Source organism: Ylistrum balloti, unplaced genomic scaffold (genome assembly GCF_031769215.1).
Source record: "Ylistrum balloti isolate Yb309-2 unplaced genomic scaffold, AGI_CSIRO_Ybal_v1 Utg372038, whole genome shotgun sequence".
NCBI lineage: Eukaryota > Metazoa > Mollusca > Bivalvia > Pectinida > Pectinidae > Ylistrum > Ylistrum balloti.
The window spans coordinates 110,929-128,978 of NW_026782987.1; the positions used below are offsets into that span (position 1 = coordinate 110,929).

The 18,050-nt window shown below is 32.9% G+C and overlaps 1 protein-coding gene across 1 annotated transcript; it reads right to left on the reverse strand.

Moving 5' to 3' along the window:
* Nucleotides 1-93: 93 nt before the first annotated feature.
* LOC132564189 (histone deacetylase 11-like) lies at nucleotides 94-18,000 on the reverse strand. The gene is made up of 10 exons (XM_060228863.1): nucleotides 17,920-18,000; nucleotides 16,837-16,988; nucleotides 16,254-16,354; nucleotides 11,444-11,560; nucleotides 9,732-9,914; nucleotides 9,267-9,363; nucleotides 8,732-8,801; nucleotides 8,253-8,361; nucleotides 7,560-7,746; nucleotides 94-4,279 (listed from the first exon to the last, which is right to left on the reverse strand). The coding sequence occupies exons 1-10, from the start codon at nucleotides 17,943-17,945 to the stop codon at nucleotides 4,107-4,109; spliced, it is 1,215 nt and encodes a 404-aa protein (XP_060084846.1). The 5' UTR covers nucleotides 17,946-18,000; the 3' UTR covers nucleotides 94-4,106.
* Between the last annotated feature and the right edge of the window lie 50 nt (nucleotides 18,001-18,050).

Consider the following 18,050-nt stretch of genomic DNA (forward strand, 5'->3'; position numbering starts at 1 on the left):
GTAAAAGATACAGTCGTGGACTTAAGTGAGATCAAACAAATACAAATAACACTTTTATTGCAAAATTCTCAAAATACAACTTTATTTGTTAAATCCATACAATGCCTTCAGATATGAATTAAATCATTAAAAGTCTTAGAGTACACACTGATCATTATGGCACAAAAAGTTTTGCATGCTCACAGGACTCGATGTCATATATAGATTAGATTTTTATTGTTAATCATTATCTGAAGTTTTGGTTAATACTCAGGTTTAATGAACAAAGAAGCATTTAAAAATTCTGTCTTGGTAAGTGTTCAGTATTCCTAAATTACCATGAAAGTAATACAACAAGAGGTCCATGGGCCTTAACGGTCATCTGACAAAAAGCAAGCCAAACCTAGAAAGTGGGTTGAGGTCATTCATTTGAACAAACTTGGTAGCCTCTCCTCCAAGCATCTTACAGGCCCAATATCAGCACTCATGGACTTTTGCTTGTTGAGAAGAAGTCGTATGTATGTTTTAACATATTTGACCCCTGTGACCTTGAAAGTGGGCCAAGGTCATTCATTTGAACAAACTTTGTAGGGCTCCATGCCAGCATGCTATGGGCCAAGTATTAGCCCCCTAGGCCTTCTAGTATTTGAGAAGAAGTTATTTAAAGATTTTAACATATTTGACCCCTGTGACCTTGAAAGTTGTTCAAGGTCATTCATTTGAACAAACTTGATAGCCCTTCATCCCAGCATGCCACAGGCACAATATCAGCAATCTGAGCCTTTTGGTTATTGAGGAGAAGTCATTTAAAGATTTTAACATATTTGGCCCCTGTGACCTTGAACGTGGGTCAAGGTCATTCACTTGAACAAACTTAGTAGCACTTCATCCCAGCATGTCACAGGCCCAATATCTATACTCTGAGCCTTTTGGTTAATGAGAAGAAGTTGTTTAAAGATTTTAACATATTTGACCCCTGTGACCTTTAAAGTGGGTCAAGGTCATTCATTTGAACAAACTTGGTAGAGCTCCATGCCAGTATCCTCTGTGCCAAATATTAGCCCCCTAGACCTTCTAGTATTTGAGAAGAAGTTGTTTGAATGAAAAGTTTACGGACGGCGCACGGTGGACGACGACGGACGAAGCACAATGGCTATAGGTCATCTTGACCCTTTGGGTCAGATGACCTAAAAAGAGGAATGAAACTTCTCATGGCAATTCTGTGAAATAAGCGATTACCAGATAGCAAATATCAGTTTGATGCCCAGCAGTAATATGACAACATCTAAAAAGAATAAATACCTTAATAGAGTGAAATGATACTGGGACATTTTCTTTATAGAACCAAATGCTAGTACACATTTTTGTATAAACATGTCGTTATAGAGCGATATTGTTGTGACAAGTGACGGATGATATTGTGACAATACTTAAGTGCTGTGATACTTTGAAAGCCTCTTAATACAGTCATTCAAAAATATCTTCAAAACAGTCCAATGATATAGCGACAATAGCGTAAAAACTTTTTCGGAGGGCCGAGTGGTTAAGGCGTCTTCATCACTAGCCCTCCACCTCTGGGTTGCGGGTTAAAGAAATAAGTGGATCTGTCGCCAGGTACTGGCTCCAGGTTGTTTTTTTTTTCGCCGGGAACTCCACCCAAACTTGTTCACATACATGCACATTTAAGGTACATCCTTGAATAAAACATGACTGTTAAAAGGACGTAAAGAAACAATAAACTTAACTAAACCTTTAATCATATTTTGAATATCGCATGTTATCAAAATTTGTTTTCCAGAGTTTAACGTTCTTGCAATATAAACCCAGGGTCATATCAGACGAATATCACGATGGCCACTAAGAGCAGAAGATAAAGCACAGAAAAGAAGTAAATAAACAAGATCCCAAATGTTGCAATAGAAGCCGCAGGCCTATTTGGTCTCTTCAATGCCTCTTTAGTAGAAGAAATGGATGAGATCCCTAATTTCAGTTTCACTTAAGTTGCCATCTACATTTATGAAGTTGAACATAGCTGACTCTATTCTTAGGTTGTCCCCTCAATAAGGGTTACCAAAAAAACCACTAAAGACCTGCAAGGGAGGTCCAACAATTAGTTACCACATGCCGTGAGATACAGACGTGATACTCTTTCTCCATTCTTACATGGTTAAGTTGTTGAAATATATTCTAGTGATAAGATCAGATAGGTCTTAAAAAAAATGTCTGTGTTTTATTCCAATGTGTATGACTGGATATTAAAATGAACAGGTTATATATATGCCTGTCCAACCAAAATTTCATCGGGATATACTTCCAACATTGCTGCTAGTAAATGAAAAATTATTTGATAAAAGAATCTGAGACAATTAACAACTTGTGCAAAAAAAGAAACATCACTGTATTTCCTATCAAAATATTTGTTCTACTGAGAGAAAATTTAAATGAAAATAGTCCAAATTGAATTTACATGTACGTATGGTAAAACAACAGCATAAGTGAAGTAAAATATGAGTTTACGAACGGTACATCAGTAACAATATATATATAAAAAAGATACATCAACTTATCAGAGCATCAGACTTTTACATGATCTACTTATCTTTCTTCATAAACAAAGTACATTTTGTAAGCTGGATGTTTTAAAATTCAAAAACCAATTATCAATAGCATTATTTTTAATTTATTCTTTATTTTTTTCCATCAAAATATCAATGCTAGAATTAATTACCTTTGGTGTTCTTTTTACAATATCAATATTATCTTTCTTAGTGTGGAACTCTTCTGTATTGCACATTACATTTAGGTAGAATATACTCTTAGCCTAGTATTCAACAAACAAAAATAAACATATGAAAAGATATACAACATATAGGATATGGAATGCTTTGTATTTTTGTGACCTTTTTCTATATAATAGGCATATCTCAAGCAAGATTATATAAACATACCAGTACATGTATCATTCATTCACATCAATTTTACTAAAAACTTATTTATCATGTAATACAAGGGAAAATTCATTATTTTGATTTTTTTTGGTATTTGTTTTGATAACCTTTTGAAGGATTAGTATTAGATTGTTCTACTAAAAAATACCTAGTCAAATATTCTGATAGGATCTCACCAAGCAGATTTGTGAATTATATATCAAAATTTGATAGAGGCAACCTAATGGCTAATTATCCTCATATGGAAGAAAAATATAAATGTATATCTGTAAACATTATAGATTATTACAGGTAGTTATTATTGATAATTAAAGCAAAGAAGACCTGGAGTTTCAGGATTATTCTGGGGATATGCCCTCAGCTCACCTACAAGTATTGATTATCAAGGGTTGTCAATGCTCTGATTTTATGTAGGTACACTAACTAACTGTGTATTGGACATTTCAATGTCCCGTAACCATCCTAGGATCAAAGGTATCCTTGATACTACTCGGGTCAACCCTAAACTGGTTTAACATTAAAATTTACTTTTTATTGACCTGGAATTGAATACACCTTGTACTAATTTGAATATGAGACTGACCCATGGGCCCTTGGTTAAATCTTTCCTGGGTTGTCCTAAGGTCAATTTCAATTTTAGATTATCATAGAAGGATCAAATCTCCCCTTGGCACAATTTTAATCCTAGACAGTCACAGGAGGATAACATTTCTCCTAGTCTGACCTAAGGTCAATTTTAATCCTAGACAGTTACAGGAGGATAAAATTTCTCCTAGTCTGACCTAAGGTCAATTTTAATCCTAGACTGTCACAGGAGGATTAAATTTCCCCAAGACTGACCTAAGGTCAATTTTAATTCTAGATTGTCACATGAGAAAGAAATTTCACAGGCTGCCCCAGAGACAATTTTGATCCTAAACTGACACAGGAGGATCAAGGTGGACCTAGGGACAATTATAATCCTAAACAGTCACAGGAGGATCAATTTCTCCTAGGCTGACCTGAGGCCAATTTTAATTCTAGACTGTCACAGAAGGATGAAATTTCCTCTAGGCTGATCTGAGGCCAATTTTAATCCTAGACGGTCACAAAATGATGGATTAAATTTCTCCTTGGCATATCCAAGGTCAGTTTTAATCCTATATGATCACATGGGGGTCAATCACAAAGTGCCTAGGGTCAAATATACCCCAGATCCTTGATTGAACCCATTCCATCTATATGAACATCTGGACTTGTATCCAACTTGGTCAAATCTTGGGTCGTTGTAGATGTTGATGTTGATAAGCATGTTCGTTTAAAACGGGCCAAAAACCCTTCACTCTGGCTCCTAGGAAGGCTTGAACGAATTTCTGAAACATCCAGCATATTAATATCAGAACATTCCAGTGATTACTGCATTCTGTACTCTAGCTAACACCACATATCTGAACTCAAAATCTGACAAATTTCTCATTGAATGAATTACGATCAGTTTGAATAAGAAATATTGATTACAAAAGTAATTAGAACAAAATAAAAATGACGATGAAATTTCATGTGATATTGGTGTGAACTTAAATTCAGAAGCTGTCCATGGCATTAACTCTGTATGATTTTGATATTGACTTTATTCAATGACCTTCAAATATCTTAATACGGCATCAGAAATAACAATATGATCCATTAAGTATGAAAATTCTTCAAGGAAAAATTTCTGAATTATGCCAGAAACTTTTGAATCCTGAATACAGTTGTCACATTTGACCACAAGCTGTATGCAAAGTAACTGTGGTATCAATTGTGAAATACAGTGAACTAAATACATATCCTTGACATATACCCCCTAATGACTGAACTTTTATAATATTTTCAGAAATTTCTTATATATATAATCTAGGTAAAACATATGATACCAAATCCAACAAAAAAGATCCCCTTTATAAATGATTGATCTCAATTTTTAAAGAAAAAATTATTAAGATAATTACCCGTAAAATACCTATTTCCAAACATTAGAGGAAAGTAATCAAATTATCTGATAAACAGCATAAATAAACTGTTGTTGCTATGTTTTATGTTGACATGCATCCTTCCTCCAGTAATTCGTTTGAAATCAAACACAGAAGAGTTACAAAAATATAGATACTATAAGTAGGCACCTACCTGGATCTAGTCTTTTTATTTTTGTTTTGTTTTTAAACTGCCACAAAATGACTACAATAAGCTTCAAAGCACTGTAACAAGACAATGTAGAAAAAAACCCCACCAAAAATCCAAAATAAGGTGAATACATGAAAATATATATAATAGTAAAGAAAGACACAGCTTCATGCATGTCACGAGAAGAGACAGGTTCAATGAACTCAAATATCTCTGACTGCTACTTATTCTAATAATTGTTCTTTTGTTATCCTTTGATGTAGATAAGTGTGCTGCGTCATTCTTCATGATGCAAAGTGTGCTTTCACTCTTTAAGAAGAGTACCATCATCTTCATGATATGAAAAAGCAAATGTCATCCTTTATGATGTCAAGAAGTGTACTTTCACTGTTAATGATGGAAACAAGTGTCCCATCATCTTTATAATATAAATAAGCAACTGTCATCCATTATGATGTAGATAAGTGTACCATCATCTTTTATGATGTCAAGAAGTGTACTTTCACTCTTAATGATGTAAATAAGTGTACTATTGACCTTTAAGATGGATGTAAAGAAGTTCACTATCATCCTAAATGATGTTAATTAGTCTACTACCATCCTTTTAAGATATGAATTAGTGTACTATCACCCATTATAATGTAAATAATTGAACTACCATCCTCTAAGACATAAAGAAGAGTACTCTCACCCATTACGATGTAAATAATTGTACAACCATCATTTAAGACATAAAGTGTACTATCACCAATTATGAATTAAATAAGTGTACAATCATCATTTATGATGTAAAGAATTGTAATATATGATGTTACAGATCACAAATAAAGATATTTGAAGAAAAAAAAAACATTGTTTCAGTCAGATACCCAGGATCACTTTTATGATGTAACAACAAATGAACTTTGATATGTCTTTGTTTTGCTGGTCTGCTGCATAATAAACCTAGGAAGCAATAAAAAGGAAAGGTCAGGAGAGGTCAAACTTAATACATTAATGACTGAACGAAGCAAATCAAAGAATGAATAAAAGAACTAAATAAGAAAATATCAATAAATACATTTTATTCAAACACAATACTGCAAATATATTCATTGACAACATTGAGAAATGAATAATATCACAAGATTGCTGGATTGGAAATGAAAATATATAGCACTTTAAAAGAGAGAACATAGAGTATAACAATTTATATTTAAATACAGTTTACAACAGGAATATAAATATGCTATTAAAATTTTCTTATTATCATTAGAAATCATGATACCTTAAAAATTTTTTTTCTCAAAATCATTGCTAAACTTCCCTTATACATTTATATAAGCAAGTATTGTACAAAGAAAGGATAGGCGGGTCTCAGAAATACCTTATTCTTGTAAGCTGATTTTTTTAAGGATTTTGGTCCTGAACTGGTTCCTTAATTAGTTTATACTGAAAAAACCTTCACAATTGAATCGTAATTCTAAAATATTGTCTCTGAACAAAAGGCAAAATTGTCCTGCATTGCTCACCTGATATTCAATGCTTTACACTTATACATCATCATTTCAAAACATAGACATTCGTCCCATGACCCAAATTATAAGATATCTTGGACCTAAATCTTTTGGCTAGTGAGAATAAGTTGTTTGAATGTTTCAAACTCTGAGCCCTTTGACCTAGAATTTATATCGACATAATTTCTTTTGATAAACATCACCCAAAGAGCTTTACAGGTCAATATTATGATCCTAGGCTGTTTGTTGAATTAAAAGAAGCTGGTTGAAAGTTTTCAACAAATTTGTCCCTTGTTTTCGCAACTCTAGGTCAACTTCATTCATCCCAGACAAATATGATACCAGGCCTTTTGTTATTGAGAGGTAGTTAAAAAGTTTTCACAATTAAGCCCATGTGACCTTGACTACGGAAAAAGATAATTTCTTTACACAACAATTATTTGAGTTCATTCTTGGAACCTATTATGAAAACATTAGAACTCTAGGTCTTTTGGTTAATCAATGGATCAGGTGATCAATGTGACCTTGAACATGGGTCTAGAATGGGGTTTATTTAAGGATCTGTCCTGCTAAATATCAAGATTCTTGGGCTTCTGTTTCAACAAAAGAAGTTGTTAATAGGTTTTAACTTCTTTGACTTTCATCTAAGTAACCTATCATCCAAATTTCATGACTCTTGGACTCTGGGTTATTGAGAAGAAGTTGTTTAAATACAAAAGTAGTCACTACACAAACATAAGAAGGACAGACCTATGTTGGATGAAAACATAAGCCCACCTGGCACAGCCCAAACGCCCAGGTGCGCTAAAAATTGAAAGACAAAATAAATAAAAACACATCATAATCTCAAATGATTAATTCAAAATTGGTGCAGACAAAGAACATCTGAAAGGAATTCACATACGTTAGAACATTTCCCTCCCAAAAAAAACAAAAAACATCAAGAAAATGAAGAAATGAAACAGAAGCTATTTTTTGAGTTTTTGAAGGATACCTGTTCTAGGAACAGGCTCTTGTTCAGCAGCATCGCAACCAATAAGATTTTTCTGTCTCAGATTGATGATTGAGTTGGCAATGATTCGTGCTGTTGTTTTCTGATAGCCCCCACTGGTAACCATCATGATGGGAATCCCCCGGGAATGTGCCTTTGTAAATACAATCTGGTCTCGCTCCACGATTCCCTGACCAAACAAAACAAGGCCAAGACATGTCATTCAATCTACATCGAGTGACTATGATCTATGTCGAAATCAGTACAAAATACACAGGCTTTGTAATTAAAAAATCAAACTAACACAAACTGTTAAGATTAGATCTGGCCCAATTTGCTCATAAGCCATCATAAATGGATAGTGTAATTGTCACATAAAATACAAATAAAATTGAGAACACCCAAGAATTATTGACAAGCACAGATCTGATAATTGATGAGAAAGGTCATATTGGTATGTCTCATATAAGATAAGTTTTACATTATAAAACATTTTTCTTGACTAGCAACTATTAAAAACTCACAAACAGATAATCACTGAGTAACATTAAGGATTGCAGCCTAGTCTGTAGATTGTCAATGCATAAACTGATGTGTATGAAACCAAATCAGGTCAACAGTGAAACAATATTGATGTTTTTGTCTTGATAAATATTATGGTGTAGCTATAGAAAAGGATTGTAGCTACATATGTACCTCTGGAGTGACTGACAGGTTCCCAAGGGGGTCCCCCTCCAAGATATCTGTCCCTGCATTATACACTATGATGTCAGGTGTAAATTCATTTAGAGCCTGGTCCATGTTTCTGTAACAGACCAAAATAAAACGTAGACATAAACATATATACCACGACATTCTGCAGTAAAATAACAAGAAAGGTACAATTATCTGAAAAACATCAAAATCAATGATCTCACTCACTCACTTCACTCACACTTCTCTCAAAGGTTTCGTTATTATTAATATGTTACCATAGTAAAAAAATTACAAAATTATTTTGAAATATTTTTTAAGTTTTTTGGTTTTTTCGATGTATATCAGTCCCTTGACATTTACATATCTTTTGTTTCATGGTTAATTACAGGTATATTTTCACATATCCATTCAAGCTGTATTATAATCAACATATCAGTAATTCAATTGACCTCCTTTTGTATCAGAACAGGTATACCTACCTATCTACCAGACCAAGATATGTAACATCTTCTGTAAAATGTTGCAGTTCAACTTTTCTTTTGATTGCACCTATGACATCAATATCAAGTATTAATAATAAAATACACTTCATTACTATAACATCAAGTGTGAAAAACTGAAGTTACTCTTTCTAACACCATTTTAAAACTAATGTTGTCCTCACATGAGTACACTAATATAAATAGTTAGACAACAATATGACTTCACCTTTGACCCTATGGTGACACTGAACTTTGTAAACATTGTATACAAAATACTGTCCATTCATTTAGACAAATTAATGGGTTTTTTTTAAATTTCTGAATGCATAATGCATAACTGATAAAAGAAATCATTAGACACAAAAGAAGCCCAACCAAACAAACAGAAAAAATACAGCAGAGGAAATGTTTTTTTTTTTGTCCTGATTTCATCCTAATTTACCTGAAAAACCTATTTATAAAAACCATAAGAAATCAAAGGGTTTTCAATTTATTCAATTTATATGAAATCCTGATAAGATGCTAAACTTACGTTTTGCATATCCATCATGTGGATAGATCCCTCTGTTGTATACATCCATGATATAGACTCTGTCATCTGTCATGAAATCCCTCTCATGTCCATTACCCTTAATACATACACATTAACTCATTAACTTGTGGAAATTCATCCTCTCTCTGTGCTTCTATTAACAGGTTTATTCTGATTATCATTATTAATTAACGGAATTAAATTCTGAAACCAACCTATGATATCAGTAAACAATTATACAAAATATAATTTAATGAGTGTTTTAAGAGAAATTTGTAGCTATTAAGTTTTCTTTATTATGTCATGTTTACAAACTATCCACGTTATTCATTGATACAAAAATTTTCAGGTGCTATTGATCACTAAAAATTAGTCATAATGTTAGCCAATTTTATTAGAATATTTACAATACTAACAAAAATGTTTACCTTACAAAACAGAAAACAATGTATCTGCATAATTTACCTGATGTGCATCAAGGTCAACAATCATGACCTTGGAGACATTCTCAACCTTATCAAATAAGAATTTGATGGAGAGTGTCAGGTCAGCGTAGGCACAGAAGCCTCCCCCTCGGGTTGAGCTACAGTGATGAAATCCACCACCAATGTTGACTGACCATCCACGGTCCATGGCAAGCTTTCCTGCCTGAAACGCAAACAGACAACTAACTTATAAGTCATATTTACACTCAGGATGAATTATATGAACAATGTTTCTGTCTTAAACAGTATCAGTGAAATGAATGCTCCCCGAAAACGAATTTATTTGACACAAAATTTTAACAAAGGGCCATAATTCTGTAATTAAGGGGTTGCAGGCCCTGAATTTGGTATATTGCACATTCTTTTGATGTGACCAATGTATACACCAAGTTTCATGATACAAATTTTAACACAAGGCAATAACTCTGTACAACAGGGTCATGGGCCCAGACTTTGCTCCACTGCAGCTTGCTTTTGTATGACTGATGTCTACTTCATGTTTCAATATCCTGGTTTAAATGTAGAAAAAGTAAGTCTCCAGACACAAAATTTTACCAAAAGTTAATAACTGTAATTAAGGGGTTGAGAGACCTAACATTTGTAAACTACACATTGTCTTTGTATGGTTAATGCATACACCAAGTTTCATTATCTTACCATAAATGCAAGCAAAATTATGCTCTGGACAATACATTTTGTAGAATGAGCAATGACTGTAACTGAGGTAACAAGGTCCCTGAATTTGATACACTGCACATACCCTTAGTATAATCAATGTTTATGCTCAGTTTCATTATGTTAGTTTAATTGCAGATGAAGTTATGCTTCAGACATGAAAGAATGGATGGACAGACAAGGTGGCGACTATATGCTCCACACAAAACTTTTTTTGGGAGCATAAAAACAACAAAATATTTTATGGGAGCATAAAAAAAAACTCTATCCCCATGAAAAATGGTAGCATCATTTACAGCATAGACCTGGTACCAGATAGCATGATAAACTCATTGGGATTTTTTGACGATCAGAAATCTAGGATTGGTAGATAACACCAAATTCCAGAGGCTCTGACAATAGGTTAAAATTAATTGCCTTTCTTTAAGTCAATCTGTTCATCAGACAGAAGTTCTAAGGACTTCCAATCTTTCCATTGACCCCTTCAGTAAGTACCCAGAAAGGACAGGCCATAACTTCTCTTGGGATGATTCACTTAAAACTATGTAAATCAATAAAACCTTTAGGCCGTACAACTCCCTTGAAGCTTGGAGATCCCAATCATCAACACTGATTTCCAAAGGCTGTGGTAAAATCTGAAATCCCCAGAGAAGGTGTTTTTTTTTCTTAATTATCAACATATTTTGGCAGGGTTTATCGCCAGAGAACGGCCAGAGTCATTTTGAGGTGGGGTAAGCGGGTGGCTACCTCACTGAACAACATACAGGAGACCAGTCTCATGCTATCAACATGGCTAAGTTTCTTGCCTAAGGACACAGACATGTCAGCACAGGTCATTCTGTTTCTCAGCTTCCAGAAGAACACAAAGCACTGAGGACTGGGAGCATTGAACCATAAACCTTAGCTCCACTCTACTGGCCAAGCCCAAAGACCAAGAGAATGCATGTTATTTAATGCAAGATATGCTTTGATTTGAGGCAAGATATTTCTTTCCTTTGTTTTTTTCTCAGTGCTTACCAATATTGTACCTCCAGTTTGGTACCGGAATGGCCGTAAAACCTTCCGCTGGACAATAAAGTTTGGGATGAGGGCAACAGGAGGCACCTCTGTGATACTGGCCACATTGACACTCCACTACAAACACAACCATATGAGAATTGAAAGTAATGAGCTTGACGTCAAAGTTCATTATATACCTGTTTAGAAAATGAAATATATACAGTATTTTACATGTGCATCAGAAATAATTTCAGAATATCAGGCTTTCAATAGTAAGGCACAAAATAAATGACATTTTCACAGGAAATCAAGAGTATGATATCACAAATTGAAATATCTCATGCATTGTCAATTTGAAACAAATACAAGGTGCACATGAAATGTACATTGTATGAGAGTGAATACAAATATAAAGGTAGAAAATCAATAATCCACAGTTGATAGATCTATACTGCATATCTCATAACTTTGCGGCATTTTGATTCGTAAATTCACAAACACAAATAAACTTTATCTCACAATTTAAAAGATGCCAGTTGAACATCACAGATCTTCTACAGAATGATTGCATTTTTTCCTGGTTAGACATTAAACATACACAAAAGACGAGTATCTTGGAGTTATGACATTAAAAATGAAGGGTACTACCAATGAAAAGATAACCTAGTAAATTATATATCTCTACATACTTAAAACAGTTTGTAGGTGTAATACTATCACTCATTCAATCTTTACATACAAGTTAGGGATGAAAGAGAGACGAAATCAAAAGGAAAAAGTTACCAGGTATTTTTCTTTCAGAATTTAATGTCTGAATATGAATGTGTACTTTCTAATTTATGATACACCTATATGATATATAATATATAAAAAAAAGTCTAATCATTTTACAAGTTATCACCGTTGATTAAAGCGCTAGTATTCAAAATGACTATTACTCAAATACGTGATAAATGTTTGTGCAAAATATTAAGCAGCAAATTGTAGGATAAATAAGAAATGATATTTTCAGTACTAGGTAATGATCTGTACATATCAAATAGGGATCTATTACAGTATATATATGTTTGTATGGTGCAATGCATTTTATTAGTCTCATGCCACAAGTAAGTATTACTTTTAACAGTCACAATAACTACATAGACAGTGTACATAAACAGTTAAATGTTTAAAAAGTACAGATACTAGATTAACATAAAGAGAAATAAAAATCTCCACGTATTTTATAGAAATGATCTACTGCTGGATATTAAATAGTAAACTCTGCCAAATGTCAGCCTCATTTGGACACCTGTCTGAATATGTATTTCATGAATAAATAAATAAATAAACTGTTTAAATTCAATATGGATGTAAAAGATAAGATAAATGAATAATTAACAATGAAAGGTGACAAATCCTGCTATTATGATGAAACAGAATTCTATATGGATTATAAAATGCAAATGTCGTAGTCAACACAATGTACAGAGTAAGTAAACAAATAAACTCATAGATAAATAAAATGAAAACAATGATGATTTTCAGAGAAGGTAGGATCTGGATCAGCCAAGAGAAAATACTGGTACATGTACAATGGTACAAATGTAGTAGACAAGAATATGTATTAGACAGAGATAACATCACACAAGGGTTCAACTGCACATGGGGTTTGGTATAGACTTGACATACTGAAAAGAAGTAAAAATCTTAGTACTGAAAAATAACATGATTGTAATGACATTAATATGTTAGTATGGAACTGTTGAGTACACATTCTGTTTGTGTTAAGATGAAAGGGACATCAGAGTTTTTAAAATCTGGCATCAGAAATTTTCATGGGGAATGGTATAAAGAGCTGTGTATATACCTAATGATCATTGTTATCAACACATTAAATTCAAGAAGCATTCACCATAACACTTACTGTTAGTGGTAACATAGAATGATTATTTCAAATATTGTTGCTATTCCAGCCTGTCATGATTTCTATGTAATGAATGACAAGATCAATCTCTCACCTGTATCCAGATTTTAGGTTGGACAAGTGAAATTTGGTAAGTGGGCTATTTTCAGTCATTTTTCTAAAATTAACACAAGTAATAAAGATCTACATTTGGAGTTATTATCATCAAAGAAGAATATCTCAGTTTCAAACTTAACTAACATTATGCAATATCCAACTGAATGCATAATAATTAAGAAATCTTAAGACAGGACAACATGCTACACCTGCACTCAGTAATTACAAACTCAGAGGATATGTTACAACAATACAACAGAGTATTGTGTGCATTTATTGTCCCCATCTCAACTCATTTTTGAATTAGTATTAAATGGTACCCATTATATATTATTGTTATAACAATCACAAAATGACATGCTAAGGACTGACTGATGACGAACTGACTCTGACTGGACATACAAGCAGGGCAAGCATACAACAATCAATATAATACCCTACTAAAATCTATAATTCTAATCGAGATCCAGAATAAGAATCTGATATTTTATTCACTTAGTTGTGTTCTAGGTTTTTTCTCTCTATATTTTATTGTATTTAACTACATCTCAAAAAACAAAGTTCAATGGTTTTCAGGATTGATTCAAAGGAAAACAAAAAAGGCCCCAAAATAACAATAACTTACCAAAATCATTAATTCTGTGCATACAATATAAGCATAAGTACCTACTGAAATCCCTTTACAATACAGAAAAGATGATAGATATTTCTGTTTCTCAATAACAGTATCCGAGTGTAATCTCATTATCTGGTCACATATGTTACAGATGTGTATTACTTTTGGGTCAGCTAACATAAAAGGGAGACAACTGTAAAAGATTACTAAACTATTGTACAATACACATATACCAATAAGTCAATAGTTACATGCTTAGAGGCTTAGGGCAGTATTAGAATGGGGAAAACTGCAGTGATGTCTACAATAAACATATAAGGCATGATAACGACAACATTTACACTATTCATCGACTTTTTCCAATATATCAATTTTAATTTCTACTGTACAACAAATATATGGATTGACTTCAGCTTATTATAGGTTTACTGTGCGATGAATTTAATTTATCTAATGGTCCTGTCACCCACACTATGTTTATGAAGTTATGGTACTATCACACAGTATGTCACATCAACAAAATCCACAGTCTTCAAGAATATCTATCTGATGTTACACAAGTGAAAGTATATTTTCCTGGACTTTAGAACATGAACAACCTAATTTTCAATAATATGATCTTTTTAGATGTAGCTTGGTCACTCTTAGTACAAAAATAATGTAGTGAATGTTTCCTAGCTTTTCAAAGAGAACGTACTTGCTCCAGGAGCATTAACAGCCAATGGGTAAACAACACAGATTTTTTTCAAAGTTTCTGTGACATGGTAACCTTAACGCTGCTATGTGCTCTAAAGTATTGTAGATTTGGTACATGTAACACATAGTGCTGGTACATCTATATGTGTAAAATTGCAAAAATTTTAATCTACCAATAAAGCACGACAACATACACCAAACAAAAATTTCAAAAGTGCTATTTTCTACCAGGTGCTAACCACAGGCAGTAAAAAATATTCTTTTGAAACTGTCTACAGAAACCATACTGTATATGTACTATTTCTTCGATTCACAGGGACTAAGCACCAGCTATTCATTACCAAAACAATACTAACATTAGATACATAGTATCAATAATGTTATATAGTGACTAAATCACTGTTTATGTTAATTTATGTTAATTTTCTCAATTTAGGTTGCAAATTTTCCATTGTTCTTAGCACTTTCAAATTTGGACAAGTTGCTTTAACGATTAACAGTTTTGTAAGATTGTAATATGAAAGCATCCAATCAAAATCAAATCTATCATAGTTATAGATATGTTTTCTCAAGCCTGGTCCCTGTATTTCATAACACCTACAACAAAGTTTAATATATACTGCATGTCAAATAGTACAAAACAAGCAGAGTGAAGGCAGTAGGGAGATAAAGTGAAGCAAGGAATCAAGGTCCTCTCCCACAATAGTGTGAGGGAAGCCCATGGAATGTAAGATTGAATGAGTGATAAATAGTACCTCCTCTATCCCTTCCACAATGTTAGTGAGCTGTGGATGGAAAGAATGCACAAAACACCGTAAGGATTTTAGTAATGATGACTTTTTAATCCACTGAAATTGATGTATTAGTCACTGAAAAAACTCCAACCCTTTGTCCCCAACAATTTCCCTTGAACCCCCTAAACGAAACTTCAACAGATAAGAAACTAAGCTCAAGCATCATTTCAAATAACGCATCAAATTTCCAGTGGATCACCATATATATCCTCTATTTACAAAACACTGATTCTATTGTTACAACTTAGGGATTTTCCTTGTGATGAAAGAGGTAAGACTTGGTCCTGTTACCAATATAATTATATCCTCTATATCTGCTAGTTTCACCACCCACACACCTTCAAAGTAGATGTAGATAGTCTGTATATAGCCATATTACATATTCTCCATATCATTTATAAAACACCAATACTTCCCTTGACCCAATGATGCTCAATACTGAAATTTTAGTATTCAGGACAAATCAGAGTTATCATGAATTAACATTGTTAAGGCGAGTACCATTGTGGCAGAAGCTTGCATTGGCAAATGAATGTTAATAATGCTGTATGAAAATAATTAATACAGTGATCACGACCTGACTGTTAACCTACAAAGAAAATACTGTACATAAATTTGAGATGAAGCAAGACATGACAAGATCACTGTGATAACAATGATAATGAAACAAGACCCTCTTTGATCACTCTGAGTTCATTTACAATATGGCAGATGTCTTACTTTGAGATCGTTGATGTACTGTTTGGTGTGAACGACCAATAAGTCTTCTTCAGAAGCCTCTCGTGGCCTAACTGTTGTGTCATCTCTGATCATTCCATGGTCTGTAGTCGAAAAATACAAATGTAAGTAGCAACACCATAAAATCAAGAAATTTCAGAAATCTGTTTAGAGAGATTCTAATACATTGTAGAAATATATCCAAGATATAAGTTTATTCCTAAAATTTTCCATATAAACATACATGTGTCTTTTAGCATGTTTATGTCAGCAAATTCATTAACCTGCAAAGAATTATTTCAATCATAGTTAACATTGTACAATCTTACAAATTACCATAAATAGAGAATACATGGTTGGTGTCTTAAAACATAAGCTGTATTTTGGTTAAGGTGAAGAAAAACAGAAGTGGTGAGCCTCTAGCAAGCCATTTTCGTCTTTTTGTCTCGAGCTAAAAATGACAAAAAATTATTATGTTTTGTTTGTTTTTTTTTTTCCATTTGCTTTTATACCTATAATTTTTTATAGTCCATCAACAACGAATGATTGTATCAAATTTAAATAATTATATTGTAGCATTATATACCTTTTAAAAATTGGTATACTTTTCCCCATTTTCCAGCATCAAATGGATGAAGCTTTTCCAGGCCCAAGAATCCAATGTTATATTCAGGTGAGTAGATAATAGGCCATTGAGAAGGTTTCACATCTACATATAATGCACAATTTTCTATTTTCCTGTTAAAAAAACAAAAAACAAAAATAGAACATTTACAAAACAATTTTCACATTTATGCTATCTACAGCTGAAATTGTACATTGTGTACCTCTTTTACTGCATAATAAAAACATGATAATCTTTATACACATGGAAAATCTGAGAAATTTTCTGATTGACTCATGTAAGGTTTTTGATACGTCACTTTAATTTATTAGTATCATTTTTGTTATGAATACGAGACTCATCTCTCACTGGCTAACAAATTTGCTCTGGTCAGGCCAGTCAGTGCTAAATCAACACAAACTATGAATAGGGCAGATAAGATTAGATATCTAACAACAGCATGAAGAGGGCACATCGTTGGCAGACAAGACCCTGTCAATATTTCACACTACAAACAACACCACACGGACCACCTACTTAACTGATCAGTAAACATGAAAAATAATAAATTGATCAGCATTAGATCTTGTGAAGATAATTATTATTGAAGTACATCTAATATATCATGAACATATATGCAGACAGTAAAAACTTGTCTCTATGATTAATTTCAATTTTCAAATATTGATAACATAACTGATTTTAAGTAAAATTGATTTTCACTAATGATTTGAATATTACATCATTTTCAATAAAAAAAAAATGATTATAATGATGATGATTATGATGATGATCATGATGATGATGATGTTATGATGATGATGTTAATGATGATTACAGTTCCGATATTCCTTCAAAATTCTTCAATAATTCAATGTTCAACCAACATCAAACTAAAACAATAAATAGAATAATTACACGTCTATAGATCACTGACACTTGTGGTCGAGGTGTCGAAATAAAAAAAAATATTTACAAAATATCGTGCGAAATGGTTGTATGGTACATTTCACCAAAGACGTATAAAAAGTTAAATTGCTAACATATATCCAGATTTCCACATACTTTCCCTCATTTGTATCTTCATTCATGGTCGTTTTTTCGCAATGTTCATCTTCGTCGATCAATGTTTACCTCCGCATAATTCCATTTCCTGTGTAATGCATAGTCCAATCAAATTATATGTAACAAAATAG